Source organism: Anas acuta, chromosome 2 (assembly GCF_963932015.1).
Source record: "Anas acuta chromosome 2, bAnaAcu1.1, whole genome shotgun sequence".
NCBI lineage: Eukaryota > Metazoa > Chordata > Aves > Anseriformes > Anatidae > Anas > Anas acuta.
The window spans coordinates 59582561-59599164 of NC_088980.1; the positions used below are offsets into that span (position 1 = coordinate 59582561).

At 38.9% G+C, this 16604-nt stretch overlaps 1 protein-coding gene across 1 annotated transcript; it reads left to right on the top strand.

Moving 5' to 3' along the window:
• On the top strand, window positions 1-6244 carry MPLKIP (M-phase specific PLK1 interacting protein). Its single transcript, XM_068674937.1, has 2 exons — window positions 1-1052; window positions 5217-6244. Exons 1-2 carry the CDS (start codon window positions 690-692, stop codon window positions 5418-5420), a joined length of 567 nt encoding a protein of 188 aa, XP_068531038.1. The 5' UTR covers window positions 1-689; the 3' UTR covers window positions 5421-6244.
• Window positions 6245-16604: the final 10360 nt, after the last annotated feature.

The following is a 16604-nucleotide window of genomic DNA, read 5'->3' on the forward strand; positions in this document are numbered from 1 at the left end:
TGCAAGGATAACAGAGCTGGCTGGGCACAGAAAGTGAGTTATCTCCCTTGGCAGAGCAAACAAACCAACAAGCCGGTGTTTAAAGGAAAGCAAGACCAGCAGGTGCAAGAACGCACCCCCCTTGTGTTTCCGGCTGATGCCTGTTCTGAAGCTGCCAGTCACACGCTGCGATGAAGTAGGGCGGCGTTGCAGGGATGGCAATCTCAAAACTTAATTCCCTGTTTTTCATTGATTCGTTCCGGACTTACGCTCGTATGGCTCGGAGGAGGAGTGCTGTAAGTAACGCTGTTAGGCTGCTAAGCTTGGGGTTCTCCTCCAAGGGACATTTTTACGAATTTCTGAGTTCACCGAGCACTCTACCCGTTCTACGGAAGAACTGCCAGCCGTTCCAAACAAAATGCACAGCCTAAAAATAAATAAATAAATAAATAAATAAAATACAACGTTAAAAGCCCCCCCAAAAAAGCCTTTTGCCACCTCCTCTCCAGCAGCTCCGAGCGCGTCATCACCCCCTGTGCTCCTCGCTTCGCCTTCCCCGGCCCGGAACCCTGCGCGCCCGGAACCTACGGGCCGGGAGCCCCGCGAGCACGGACCCCCGGCAGGCCGGGCCGGTGGCGGCGGGGCCCGAGGAAGCAGCGGCAGCGGCGCCAGGAGCGGCAGCAGCGGCGCGGCCCCGGCGGCCCCCGGCCATGTACCGGCAGAGCTTCCGCCCCCCCACGCCGCCGTACCCGGGCGGCGGCGGGCTGCGGAGCCCCCCGCCCGGCGGCGGCGGCCCCATGGCGCCCTCCCCGCGGGGCTACGGCAGCCCCCAGCACACGCCGCCCTACGGCCCCTGGGCCGGGCCCTACGGCGGCGGCCGCTCGCCCCGCGGCTTCGGCTTCCACGGCGGAGGCCGCTTCGGGAGCCCGTCGCCGGGGGGCCAGACCCCGCGCAGGCCGCAGAGCGCCAGCCCCCGCTACCCGGCTCCCTACGGCGGCAAGTCCCCGGCCGGAGCTCCCCCGCAGCCGCAGCAGCACAAGCGCTCGCCCGGGGGCTTCCAGAGGCGCTACCAGGTATGGGGCAGGGCGGGGAGGGTGCGAGGGAGGGAGGCAGCCGGGACGGGGGCGCGCAGCGAGGCTCCGAGGACAGCCGCCGCTCCGCCGTAGGGAAGGCGCAAGGACTCGCAAGGGAGTCAGTCGCAGTTCGCCTTTTAATATCCCGGCGTGCCGAGGTGCAGGGAGAACTAGACACCGCCCCAAACTGCAACCGACAGCTCTTCCCCGTCTGTTTACTGCCCTCTGATCAGTTTTCCATAAAACAACGGGGAAGTGCTGGGTGTTTTCCTTTGCCTGTGGTGTCTGACAGCAAAGAAGCAGCCCTGCACACACACAGAGCTTTCCCAGGCATCGATAAAAGTAGTGATCTGCCAAAGACAACGAAGCCGAGCTTCATTTAAACAGAAATGAGAACATCTGTTGGGATGGTAGAGTATCTGCTTAAAGTCGCAGCACTACACTGAAAGCTTAACTTTTTATAAAGTAATTTTTGTAGGAGCACCTCGTCATTAACAACAGGCTGAGCGAGTTAACGCTTTTTTCACGATGGTTTAATTGGGGTGCATGACAAGTGCTACAGATAGGGATGGCATTTCTTGGGATGACACCAACCTAATTGCATGAAGTAGCTACATACATATTAGAGAAAGCTTAAAAGCATAAGATATGACACGTGCAATACAGACAATGATAAATTTTTCAGGTCCTCTTACTGACGCTTTGTTTCTATTCAGAAATAGTCTGATTACTTTTTTACTATGCAGATAGCTGTCATAGCAATCTCACAGTCAGTGAAAGAGGATCATTACGGACATCATACATTTTCTTTCTCATCTAAGGCCCTCTCAGGTCAGAAGCCTACGGATCCTAAAAAAGCAGAGGCTGTGGGGTTTCTACTGCAGTAGAAGGATCTAATTTTTGCATTAAAATGGCTCTGACATTGTGAAAAGAGAGGGTTTTAGTCATTGATGTCTGATTTCCCTCTGTAAGGTCACCTAAGGTCACCTTTGGATATTCACCTAAGTGTTTTTTAAAAGCCTGCCTTAAATTAATTGAGCAGAAGAATATGCAGAAGTCTTTTGTCTCTAGTTTTAGCCAGACCCAGCTCATACCAGGAACTGTGAGCAGGAACAGCCCTATAGGCTTCATCCTTGGTGTTAGGAATGAAACCTGACATGAAGAACAGACAGGTTTGAATCTGGTCACAGGCTGTCTACGTTTTCTCCTCTTCCCTTTTTTTCTGCAGACCTTGTGAGTAGTTTGAGAGCAGTGACCTGATAGCGATGCCTTTCTAGACTAGAAAGCCATTTGTATGGTTGTAGCTTTGCCTAGGAGTAAGGTGATGTGTGTGCAAGTACTTGTACACGTATACACATGGACTGCTTTGCCTGGAAGGGCAATCATGGGTGGAGGAAATCTCATAAACCGTGAGTCCTCATTTTCTTTGACATGGGCAGCAAAAATCTCAGTTCACGAGGCCATCAGTAGATTTTGGTAGAGGGATTTTATTCCACATTTTCAATATCAGGTTTCTTCAGAGGTTGGTCCCTTGTCTTCTGCAGATGCTATTGGCAAGAGAAGTACAGTGCTTTTGAAATTCATGAAATACAAGATTTCTATCTCAAAGGTGACAGTAACCCTTTAAAATTGCATTAAGAAATCCAGAAGATAGTTTATATTTTTTTTCTTGTAGAGTTTTATTTTTGAAATGAATAGAAAAGTTAAAGAATAACCTTTGTTTGGCCAGTACGTAACTGAGCTTTCAATTTTTCCACAGGGATGCATCTGCTTTTAGATTTTATGAAAACAAGTTTGTTGAATCTCATGAATATCACCTCTTAGAATTCACTTAGAGGCAGCATTTCCCTTTTTATACTAAACAGCAGTTAGTGAAGCCATAGCTAATAGTGGTAATGGGGTGAAAATTTTACAGAAAGTTTTTTAAAAGCAAAAACAAGTTGAGTGGTTCAAGCAGGGTTTCTATGTTTCTGTACATCTGCCAGCATCTAAAATTCAGGTGGAGAAAGTTGATTAAGGAAATGATTGTCCCTATTTTCAAGGCACTGTTGTCACCTTCAGCAAGTTAGTGAATAGTGCCAAAAGAAGCTTTTTGTTACTTTTTTATGTGTCATTGTCATCAGTTTCACTTGCACAGGTAGGTCTAGATGTTTTTCCTTTTCCACAAGCCTGTAATGTGAATAATCACCTCTTGATTTTTTTCACCAAGAAAATACAAAGGAAAAAAAAAAGACATAATAATTAGTATTCTAAATCAAAAAAATAATACTAATGTTCAAATTTAACACTTATTGAAGACATCAATCTTGTATAACATAATACATAATAAATACATAATAATGTAGTGATAATAGATGTCAGGCATACAAAAATGTCAGTGTTATGGATGGCCTGCATTATCTTGCAGTACAATTTAGTATTACAAAATAAATCCATCCAAAAGGGTCTTGCCACTGATTTAGTTTGTTCTGTCACTGGGTACTGCAGAGAGTTACGTCTGTTAGTTCAGCTTTCTTCTGAGTGCTGCAGATTACACATAACACTAAATACGCTCCACAGTTAAACTGTTCTACAATGTAGGAGTTGCACGGTCTCTATTAGACATGTTGTCTTAAAGTTTTTTGTTTTTTTTTTTTTTTAAGATAGAAAGCACTATGTACTAGTGCTTTACCCTTAACATGAGTGCTTAAATAACAATAACGTAATTGTTGACTCAACTCCTTATCCCTTAGAAAGTTTTTTAGACCTTTTATTGAGGTCCTCTCTGACCTTACCCTCATGGTTTTGATGTTATACTTCATGAAGTAATTCTCTACCTTTTAGTAGTTTTCCACTTTTGAGATGATCATCATAGCTGCAAAACCTAATTTTCTGTGGTGAATCATTAGAAACAAACGCCCTGTAAATTAGACAAGGATGTTGCCATGTATGGTCTTGTATCCATTATAATCAAGCTTTAGGAATTGTAGAACAATAATGATTGGGACCACCTGTCAGTACATTTTCAGAAATACTTGCAAGACTGAGCGGTTTCAGTGGCTTACAGCTAAGCAAAGGGTTCTTCACTATATGGCAGTATTTCTCAGTTTTATCCAGAAATGGTTTCATGTGATCCACTTAGATTTAGTTGCGTTTATTCGTAAAACTCAAATATCATCACTGTTGGTCAAAAAAAAAAAAGCCTTTAATCAGTGTTTTTACAGTCCTTTACAAAGTCAGAGGCAGCATCAGCCTCAAGGAATCCTGTTCTTAATTAAACAGGATGCATCAGGCACATTTGTAGACTAACTCCTGTGTATCTGTAACATAGGTTGTTTAGCCTTGGTTAAAACAAACCATTTTGAGTGGATGTAGCTTTAGACAAAACCTCCCTTTTTAGTGAAGTGAAGCTGAGGAAAAGAACAATGGATGATGAACAATGGCTGAAAAAAATATTTATTTAAATATTAAAAATATATTAGAAATATATATTTTAAATTGCTAAATTTGCTTTGTTGTAGCCCTCTTTAAGTTGCAGATCCTCGCAGGTTTGTAGAAGTAATTGCGTTGATCCCTGATCTTTGGAGAAAAAAAAAATATCAAAAGCTTCCAGGCAAAAGATTTTTTTTTTTTCATGTAATAACTGTTTAATCATTGATACCTGTTCAGATTTGCATGTCAAAAGAAAATCACTTCTTCTCAAATTTCACAAAACACTAGTTTGGTTGAAGCAAAAATTGTTTTTCACAATAATTTCCTCATGTTATTTGTAGCTATTTGCTTTATACATTGGTACTCAATCTATAAGGACTGAATATTTGACGACTGCTCCTGTAAATGTTTCTGACTCTTCCTCAGCCTCTACACACTGTTTTTTGTTGTTCAGCTTTTGAATTAGACATGTTGTTGACTTAGGCAGCGTATGAAAAATAGCAGAGGAACTTCTCTCTAGTTATGTATGGAAAAAAGGTGGTTTGGAGAAGACTGGTGTTTATCCTGGTAAATCACAACTTGTAATTAAAGTATAATAAAGCCAATTTATTCTGAGGAAGAGCAGGTGAGGAATAGTAAATATTCTTTGAAGATTATTCATAAGCTTCAAAGCTCTGCTACATTAGAAGGAAACTTATTTTAGCTTGAATTAGTCTATTAAATGTTTCTTTACTTGATGGTTTTCTTCCAAAGGGATCACCCAGGACATCTACTCCATTTGGTACAGCGCTTGGCAGAGAGAAAAGAGTGTCTAATGATGTGGAAAACTATTACAGACCTTCAATGCTTGAGGACCCATGGGCTGGCCTAGAGCCAGTTTCTGTTACAGACATAAACCAACAATACAGCAGTGAGCAAACAACATATACTGGTAAAAAAGGGAGGTATTTCAGTTAACACTTTTTAAAGGCCAAATAACTCCATCTTGTCAGGAAAACTCTGGGACAAAATCTTTACACTAACACAAGATGAACAGTAATAAAGACCTTAGTTAATGTTTTTATTTGATCACCTTTTATCCAATTTTTTTTTTATTGCATTGGAAATTTTTATGTGCGGGGAGGGAAAAGGAGTGGTAGGACAACTTACATTTCTGGCTGCATGGAAGTGCCTACCAGCTTTGAAGAACAAAGTGTTCTTTAATCACCAGCGACTGATCTGTGACTGTTAAAACAGGTTTCCATATATTTACCTCTTCCATGCCAGATTGTTAGCCTTTTATTGTAAACTCCTTTAAGAAATGGTATTTTTTTATGTTTCAACATTTTTAGAATGAAGCAACTTGGAAATAAAATAAAGTTTTGTAAATCCTTGTTTTGTAATGTATAAAGATTATTTTAGGACTTTTGTTAAGGTGTACTCACTAATAGAACTAGTAGTAGTTAAATTAGGTGACTTCTGTAAATGTGCTTGTATGCTGTAGTTAACATCTGATTTTGTGCATAGCATTTTTTTGTTAATTGTAGTGTAACATGAAACTGAAATATGACATTTAGCCACCTCAGGAAACAAATGTATTGTCTTTGGAAAGTTTAATTTGTTGAACCAGATCTTGAGTCATAAACATAATTCTGTAATCATTTACTTTTGTATTTAAAAAAAAAATCATATTTGGAACAAGATTAGACGTTCTGGATTATAGTAAACAAGTCTGTTCACTGGCAATTTTAGTCTTAAGCAACACACATCAGAATTAAATAAATACAAATGTGCTTTCTGGATCTACGTTTTAGAATAGCATAGAATGCTTGAAACTTTGTTGTACAGTTGACATAAGAATATGAATAGCCTCCTTTTTGATCTGCTCTGGATTTTTCAATTTTGTCTTTTAATTTTTACCTACAGCTGGCATCTTTGCTTAGAGAAGTCTTGTTTTCTGTGTGTGCATGCTATATTTTTATACTAAAGAGGAAAAATATTTTTTTCTCTTTTTTTTTTTTTTCCTTAGGACTAGTCTAGTTGCAGAAGATCTATTCTTAAGTCTGCTAATGAATACTGTAATTTAGAACTAATTAGAAACAGTTCCAGCTGTAGGCATGCTCTTTACATGACATGTTAAGCCTGCAGTGGATATCTAAAGTGTTGTTGAACATACTGTCATTTGTTTGTTGATCTTTTCTTTTTAGCAGGAGGTAGAGGCAAAAACTTTTTTGTTAATAAAAAGCACTAGTTCAGTTTTCAAAACCTACATATTTGCTTTTAAGCTCATTGTATACTTCACAGGAAACACTTCTGTAGTCCTGAAGCACGGCTATGTAGAAGAGCACAAGAAATCACATCATGCTGTTCTTAGTAACTTGTCTTTTGCTGAGGTATGATAGCCCTAGAGTACCACTTGGACTGTTCCATCATAAAATGTCTTGGCTGAATACCACCTTCAGGAACAACATAAACTGGAAGGGGGGTAATACTTATGGATATGTGCTAGCTGAGTCTCTTAAACTTTTATGACTATAACCTAAATTTTGTTGCTCTCTTGTCTTCCTTCAATTGATCTTGTTTTGTTCTAGTACTATATCCCAAAAGGTTGCTCAGAGAACTCAAACCATAATGCCTGCTTGATATCAAGAATTCTTAAATCTTCATCCCAGAATCAAAACTGTCCCTGAAATGGCAGCTATCAGTATTGTTATCTGTAATGCACACCAGCAAAACTGAAATAACTTGACAAGTTGCAGATAGTCTTTAGAAATTAAATATCAAATAATTGTGTCACTTTGAATAGTATTTTTCCTTTGTTTTTAAACATTGAGAGGTAAAGTTCACAAAGTTATAGGGTGCTTAACTGAATCACCTGTTTTTTTACTTTTTCCTTTGTAACTCAATGCAGTTTACTTTTTGCAATATGTTTGGTGATCTTGAGGAAATAGATCGGATAGTACCTGATGTTTTTTAAGAGACTAAAGCTCTGCCACGTTCCCAGTTAGATGCAAGAAGAAACTGGGTTTGGAAAGGAGAAAGGAAAGGAAAAGGATTCATGACAGAAGAGAGACTCTTAGAGGTGGGACTGCTTTTACAGTAGCCACTATGAGCTGCCCTTGCACATTTCAAAGATGCATTTTTCCACTTTGGCTTTCCGAGGGATTACTATGGTAATAACTGTTAACTCCTGGAACCGGGTGTCAGACATCAACGAAGGTAAATGTTCCAGAAAGAGATTTGAGGAAATAATCTCGGAGCATTCTATTAATCAATACAGGCCTTCCACAATTCCGTCTGTTAAGCTGCTGCTCCTATGCACTTCAGGATATGACCCAGCAATTATAAGTACATCATACTACTAAAGACTCCAATAATTTGGTCAAGAATCTGCAAGGAATTGAAATGTAGGTCTAATGAGCTTACTAAACTCATCACACCGTACCAAAAGCTTAAAAACAACTTACCTTTCTGGCTTCTAAGAGAAATTCTGCAATTACAGTGAAATTTCAAAATGTCATTGTTGAATAGCTGTAAAATGCATGAACACATGTTCAGAACTATAAATATAATGTACTTAAAGCCAATTTAAACTTTGCCTTTTTTTACAATGATATCCAGGAAGCTTGAGCACTTACTTCCTCGCTGATTGTAGTCCTTTTTCCCATATGGCAAACATTCTTTTTCCCATATGTTTCTAATGGAGATAGGATATATCACTTCCTCATTTGTTTATGAAGCCTCTTCATAGGAACAGGATGGCTCTGGAAATAGCATTTGATGATAAAAAGCACATCAGAAATGCATCCTTTCTTCATGATCCCATGAAACAAAATAATGTCTGTGCTTTGCTAATGAAGGGATTCTTCTGTAATGAATACACTAAGAATATGGGCGTTGTTCTTTCCTCAACAGACGACTTAGACTTTAAGGTAAGTCACTCTCTTCAGAAGTTCGGACTGATGCACGTTCTATCCATTCTGTTTTATTTGCATTCTGCCTTTGTCCATCAAGAGTTACTTTCCATTCAGTTTTGTAAAAGAAATTGCATAACTCATTACTAACTCTCTTCTAGCAAATACTTGTTTTCATTTTTTGTTACTTGCTAGCTACTGTGTTTAACAGTGAGCTCCATATCACAGTAAGAAAACTTAAATCACCTGCATTCAATTCTGTGTGACATGGTAACACACCAGGTGGGGAACAAACTATCTTTGAGGTATTATACAATCTGGGATTAAGTTAGAGTTTTCACAGTGATTTTGTAATATAGAATAGTCATTCTTCTCTGGCACTGTGGACACACTGTTTACATTGAAATTGGAAAACATGCAAGTTAGAGTGTTGAAATTTCAATTAAAGCAGGATTTAAAATGTACATATCAAGCTACTTTTTAAAACTAGCAATAAGACATTTTGCAGAGAAAATGCTTCTGGTCAACAAAATGAGAAAGTTCTTCTGCACTCAGGCTGTTTTTCTTTTCTTGTTAGGGATATCTTTATCCTAACTTTATGCAAATGTGTTCATTAGACAACTAGGAGAAGAAACATGCATTTTATGTAAAGCCTGCAAGTATCTATTCTTCAACTCCCCCTTAAAGAAGAGTTTTTATAGACTGAGTTTTGAGTTACACTTGCAAGGAGTCTTGTTGACATCAGAGGACTTACTTGTACACCTAAGATACATAACTATCTAACAAAATCTGAAAATTATATCACCCATTGGTTTTTCAGTGCTCTTTACCAACTCTGCAATAAACTGCAATGTCTAGTAATTGCTCTGAATTCCAAGTTGTTCATGTGCTTTTCATACACGAGCCAACCTTGTCTTGCAAGGAATTAAATCTTTTTACCACTGAATTCTTGAGAACGGAGACTTTGTTTTCCCTTCCCCCAAGTTCTCCTTCCTTCCAGCTTGTTTGTATTAGGAAGGAAAATGGAAAATTGCACCCACTGGTTGCTGAGGAATCATATATTGATTTCATGTTGCAGTCTCTCAGAAGCTTGTGAGCTAATTGAGAGGTAGCTATGTATACTTCTCCATTATTCGGGATGGCTCAAAGAACTACTCACACCACAAAAAACAGGAAGGAAATCACCGAGGTGTGTTAGCATTTAACAGTAGTGTAGTTGTAGCATTCAGTCAGTTCACAATCTTTTTTTTTTTTTTTGCCTACAGCAACTTTTGTTTTCAACTGGATGTCTCACTACGCACAAAGAATTAAATCATTTTTGTTTTCTTCTGTTTTCTTTAAAATACATGCTTTGTGGGTTTAGAGTTTAAGAACACTTCCACAATGAGGATTTCTGAAATTACCTTTACAAAATGTGACAACACTAACAAAATTTATCCTTATCAGCTTAAGGGCAAGTTTAGGCCTGCCCTTAAAAGCAGCTTAGATCTCATTAAAATAACTTTATCCCATCCTCAGTACTTCTTTGGGAACACAATTACCGTGCGAGAAACGGAGGGGCAGAAGCTCGGTGCAAGAACAAGGTCAAACTACCCTTCCTCTCCTAGAGGTTACCACTAGTTCCCTGCCATTTCCATGTGCTCACATCCAGGAGATGTTTTCAGCCAAACAGTCATCCATTCCGTTTGCAGCACTTTATATCAGAGAGTTGCTTAGTACATGTCTTACATTTAAAATTTTAATAGCACTATAACTTTTAATTTGTAGTTTAGCCCCTAAAACTCTTGCCTGTTCTCTTCTTCTGAAGTAAAATCACAGGTGAATGTCACTGCCTTCGGTTTCCCTGGTCTATGACTGTTACACATTCTTTTATCAACCACAGTTGTAAACATTCTCTGACAAAAATGAAAAATCTGGTTTACATAGAATATTGAACATAATTTCACAAAACTGTAGTCTGTAATATTCACTGACTGTGGAAAGCTTTTGACACTAGATTAGCATACATTCGTTGCAATTTAAGAGTAAAAAGTATTTCCACATTAAGATTTTACATGCCAGCATTTTTGGTAGTAAAAGTTAAACCTCCAAGTGCTAGCAAGGAAGCAGTTTTCAAATATTAGCATTATATTTATTTTCTATTTTTTTTAAGAAAAGATGACATCTTAGGAGACAAAGAATATGACAGCATGTCAGACTGAAGTTTTTAACTCAATTATTTCAGAACGGGCTGCACTTATCAGAAATCTTCCTGTGTTACCCTACTGCCAGCAGTGATCACACTGCTCAATGTCGTATTAAAATACATGTAAACCTTCTGGTATCCATATGTGTTTTTCCACAATCTAATTGCTCTGTAGTCAAGATAGTTGAAAACTGTTAGTGTAGAATAAGTAAGTGTTTGCTTTGGGTTTAAAATCCTTGTAGCTTGCATGAGGAAATTCCCAAGAGTTCCTACTGCTGAACATGATGTTGATATATCACTAAATGCTTATAAATAGAAGAACAAAATCATTTTCACACTGATGTAAACATTCCCTTTTTGAGAATCCCATTGAGCTGATGCTGAAATGGGAAGAGGAATTAAGCTAATTGACAACTTCTGTAGATGACTGCACAACATAAACCACAAATAACAGAGCAAACATGAGCTTCAAAAAACACTGATTGCCAACTGGGGAGTAGTATCAGCAGTAATTGGATTATAAGTAGCAGTTGCACAGCACTTTTTTAAAATCAATCCACTACCTCCTGTGGCTTAACAAGGATTTTTAGATTAATGTAAAATAAGGCTTTTGAGCTGTATTCCCTTAACAGCTGTTAGGAATTAACAAGTTGCTATTCACACAGTTGAATTTCCAGAAGAGAAGAAGCATCTTCACCACCTCCATGAAGTCTAGCGTCTTTGCATAAGTATCATCAATTCGTTCAACCTAAGTTAAACTTTGCATTTGAAGGCCTCAGGAGTCTCCTGAAAAAGTGAAAGGGAAACACCTGCACCTGAGTTAAGGGTACACCTTGGGTCGGTAACTACAGGAAGACATCATGGGTCCATCTATTGATTACTTGCCATTCTACTTTCCTAAAGCTATTTCCCTTGTCTGTAAATTTTTAGTAGTCATCTGGTTGCTATGGCAATTAAATTACACCAAGCAAAATGATTTGGTTGTTCATTTCCAGATGTTAAGAAAGCAGTATGTGCACCACGGGCAAAAGGTTGAGAAGCTGCTCTGACTGTGTGCAGATGAATGAACTGCCAAATTGCATCTCTGCTGAAAGTGAAGACAGCTTACACTACAAACAGTGTTCCTGTTCTTAGAATAGCTTCTTAAATAAAGTTCCAAACATGTAGAAAGCATGCACAAAGAACCTTTAAATCCCTGCTTTCAGGATTTCTATTACATCTGGTTATGTTTTCTGACATTTGATTTCCTCTCAGGAAAATCACTGGATACATTAACTCCTGTAGCCTATCCTCCTCGCTGCTGTGAGGTGATGGAAAAATAACATTTTCTGTACATTTTAAATGCACAATTGGTAACATCAACCCAGAGAGCAAGTGACAGAATTCTCCTTCCATTATCAAATCTGTCCTGTTAGAGCTTTGTTTCACAGACACACTCCTTAACTCCACCCAGAGAAAATACCTCAGTCAGGTAGCCTAACCATAACTTTTCCTCTGGTGAGTCTTGTATTGTCTCTTTTTCCCCATTTTTTTCTTCCTTGCAGAACAGTCTGTGCACAAACCATATTTTAAGGCTTTTCTGCAAAGGTTTTCTGTGAAAATAAGCCTGCCTTTCTCGCCCCTTCTGTTGGAACAGGCTCGATCTGCCCTCCTCAGTCCCGCTAGCAATAGCTGTGTGTACTGGCATGTTTGGTTGAATCAGGACCACTCAGCCACCCACCTGAACATCCTGTTGGTTTGCATTGCTGGAGGGGATGGAATGATGCCAACATGTAAAGTCTACAAAAATCATTTTGGCTCATCTAAATGAGCACTGGGTGGGTGGCTGATGGGCTTCATTGTCAGATGTCTAGAGGGAACTGTACAAAGAAGACATGCCTCTACCATAGCTACCACCCTTTTCTTTCTAGTTTAAAGAAAAGTTGTCTTCTAAACACACAGACAAATGGTATTCAAATCTGTCATAAGTACAGTCACTCTGTGGGAAGACAACAGAAGTAGTATGCAAGAAAAGGGTGTGGGCAAACAGGGAGACCTTGATCCCATTTCTTCCTGTTAGCTTCCCAACTCACCTGACTCTTAAATACTCTATTTTCATATACCCAGCATATACCCATCCTCAACATGAATATATTCAAATACTCCATAAATTCCTGTTAGTGGGAGACCAAGTTGGAGGGAAGAAAGGAAAACTGCTTCATGAAAGTGTCAAGTCAGGTACTATCCCTTCAGCAGCCCGAGAATATACTATTGTTTTTTAATCCACGAATAACAAGGAAGCAGATGTACATTTCAGAGAGAGGTGAGTTTTATGAGCAGCAAAAGTAAGAAGTCTGCATGTGTAGGCACTTTTTCCATTCACTGTATTTAATCATTTACTATAAATTAAAAAAGTTCAGCTTCAGTCCAACTACAGTTCCCTTAGTACTAAGTTCTATTTCAGAAGCTTTTAAACTGCCAGAAGATCTGCTACAGAGCATTTTTTTTCCTCAGTCTTGTAAACTTTCCAGTGTGCAGAAGGAAAAAGCAAGTTTCTGTTTTCATTCTAGTTGTATTGATGTATGATAGAGAAAAGCCGCAGAAGCACATCCAATGAAAGTACACACCTTTACTAGTGCTTAGGCTGTTGCTATGTAAGAATCCAAAAACAAATGCTCCAATTTCTGGTGTTACGAGCCTGGGGAAGATCATCAGCACAGCAGACTTCTCCCTCCAGCACCTCTTGGCAAGGAGACTCCCCAGTGAGAGGCTGACACCTTCAAAAGCACACAGCTCCCCTTGAATTTCCGCAGCAGCTTCTCTCCGTTGTTTGCTGCACCATAAAGCAGAAGTACAGAATGCGTCCCACGTCTCCCTGTGACATGAAAGAGTAGAAAGCTCCAGGTGTTAAGACCTGTGTTCATTTCTTTACTCTGTTTCTTCAGAGGCTCCACAACGTGCTTTGTGGCCGGGCCTTGACTTTTGTCCAGACTCCCTTTCCACTGACCATTTCCATATTCTTTCTTTGACTAACACTCTGAACCAGATACTTCCCTCTTTTCTTCCAGTCTTTTGACACTTAGGCTCTTTTGTGACTTAAGACATCCCAAATCTATCTTCTTCAGAGCTATCTGCATAACACAAATCTTTCCATCCTGGACTGATTACCACTGTTCCCATCATTCTGCTGACAAAGCAGCTCTTGCAAGTGTGGTCAAATCAAGAAAGTTGGAGCTTGAATAGCTTAAAATGTGTGTCAGACTGAACTTGCTGATGTCTGAGACAAGAAAGCTGACCCAAGTGACCTTTTCCAACAATGAATCTAATGACAGAAGCTATCAGTAACCTCACTAGTAGCAATACTACTTTTGCCAGCTTCAATTGCAAAGTGGTCTGCAAAGGCACCTCTACCTGCAACCTGTCTGCATCGTCCTTTTGTCTTCCTGTGCATTCTTTTCAGAATCCTGCTTCACTACCTTTGTCCGGAGGCCTTGTTAGGTCTATTTTTGTTGTTTTCCTTTACTTGTTTTTTTTTTCCCCCACCCAACTATTTCAATTTTTTAAGCATCTTTGAAAGAGATAAATAGCTTTATAAGAGCTTTATAAGCTTGAAGCAAAATGTATATATACTGAGTACGAGAGAGTGGGTGACATGAATAGGTCCAATGATAGCTCATTAAGAGGTATGAGATGCAGACCTTTTCCCTAAAGCATGGATTCCACAAACTAAAACAGAATGTGAGTTTTTATTTTCCTAATAAGTGAGGATAGATTCTGTAGACACAGATTTCATCACATCACTGTCCATCAGTCAACGCCAGAAGTATTTATCCCAATATCTTGCACAATGTTAGGTCTAAACCTCACCTAACAACTTCCAAATCAAACCAACAGCCTCATTTAAGCCAGACCATACAATACTATCATGGAATCATCTAAGTTAGAAAAGACCTTCAGGACCACTGAGTCCAACCATCAACCTGACCTACCACATCCCACTAAACCATGTCCTTTAGTGCCACATCCACACAGCTCTTAAATACCTCCAGGGGTGGGGATCTGTCAGTTGAAGTTGATCCCAAGACCAACCTACCACTTAAAAATCTGCTTTCTGTTTAGGTTTGCTTTGTCAAACATTACCTTCTCTTAGTGGATTATAGTTTTCATTTTTATATAGTATTAAAGGGTCACATATCAAGTTTCTATTAAAGGTAGATTATCAAGTAACAGCTGAATATTCTCTGCAGCAATTAAATACAGCCATTAAAGTCACATTAGGACATTTTTTTCTAGGACTGGAATTGTTTCTGTATCTGTTTTCTGAAGCTTTTCTAATATGTTTTAAAGTAATGATCTCATTAAAATCATATGCGAAAGTCCTACTGATTAATAGCCTCAACTTGTGTATCATTAACCCTTAGTTTCAGCGTCACACTGGAGGGTAACAGTCAGTCCTTTTCACTGTCACTTCATTCCAGTTTCCTGTGTCTTGCTTTGTAAATGTGACCAGCTTCACTGATAGTTTATGTGCAATCTTAACATTGCACCACATTAAAATACTGAGGTAGGTGCTCATTGTCCCTCACCTCTTTGTGCAATGGTACAGACAGGCCTGTGTGAAAGATCTGTGCAAGGAGAGAAATAATCCACAGTTCTAGAAATAAATTTAATCCCCATATTCCTCTAAATACCAATTTACCTTATAGATGTTACTTCTAATGTGAAGTTAACCAAGACATTAATTACATTTAATTAAGAATTACGTCAGACTCCAGAGAGGATAATACTATTACTCCATCATTTTACAAATGGGGAAATCCAGTTATAGCAAGAGGAGGTGTCTCTGTTAAGCCTTATCACTACTTAATGACAGAAGATGACCAGGTGTTGTTTGCATCTCCTGCTCCATTACCTAAAGCTGATTAATCCATAAAACTTCCAAAGCAAGTTGCAAATGTGTTTCCTTCCTTGGTGAAGGGGTGCCAGCAGAGGGAGAGCCATGCTTTCCAACTTGTACTAATGGTGAAGGGTAGCTGCTTAATGCTGCGAGCATCTCTTTCTGTGCTATAACTATTCATTAAAATGTTCTAGATTCTGATTTAAGTCTGTAAATCTTCTTTCATCTTCCCAAGCACCTTTTGATTTTGCTGTAAAGAATTCAGCTAGACTCAGAAACATTATTTTTAATAAAATAAATCCCCTTCTTAGGTTGTTAGTGTGCAAGGACTTAGAACAACTGAAAATCTCCTGTGATTTCTTAGATAATCCATGCATTTGTATTGTTCACTGGATCAAGGAGAGATGAAATTCCTTGGCCAAAATAACTATGTCAAATTATACATTTTTTTTTCTAATAGAAGGCAGTTTTATAAAATAAAAAATAAAAAAGCAAGATTCCATTCATAAGGGAAATTCACAGAAGAACAGAACTGAATTCCCTGCTGAAGTTAACAGGTGTTTGGATTTCATCTTTTGTCTGATATAAACTCTGCAATGACAGCAGGAACAATTGCAAACTAATATAACAGTCTCTGTTTTCATGCACAACTATAGATGTGGAGGTCACAACCTCCTAAGAAATAGAGGAGGATAATTATATTGTTGAATTGTACTGCATATGGGAAAGATTTTTGCCATAATCAGAAGTGTAGCTCTTTCCAGTGGGAGAATCTAAAACAATTAGCATGGAATAAATCAGTTTTTAAATTTATTAGTCATTAATTTAATGAGTCAGAGGTTTTATTTGTTAGCTTTTTTGTTTGTTTGTTTGTTTTATGACTAATATCTTAATAACTGATAGGTGCATAATCTGGCCAAGCATCTGCTCACTTTTCTCCTGGAAACAAATGTACTTCTGCTTTTCTGATTAATGAATCAGAAAGCAAAATATGACTTAGTTAGTATTCTAAAATGCATTGTAATACACTTTCATATTGCAAAACAGAAAAATAATCCAGAGATTGAGGTTTCAGGTCTTCAAGCTTTTTGGTATTGTTTTGTTTGGATGGCGTTTTTTTCGAATGCTTTTTTGACAGGAGTTTAAAAGTGCTATAATCTCTTCCTAGAGCATAAAACTATCAACAT

Excerpts from the sequence above, each read along its gene's own strand:
- MPLKIP (XM_068674937.1), top strand. The coding sequence starts at position 690 with ATGTACCGGCAGAGCTTCCGCCCCCCCACGCCGCCGTACCCGGGCGGC. Across the intron at positions 1,053-5,216 it reads GCTTCCAGAGGCGCTACCAG|GGATCACCCAGGACATCTAC; the intron begins GTATGGGGCAGG and ends TTTCTTCCAAAG.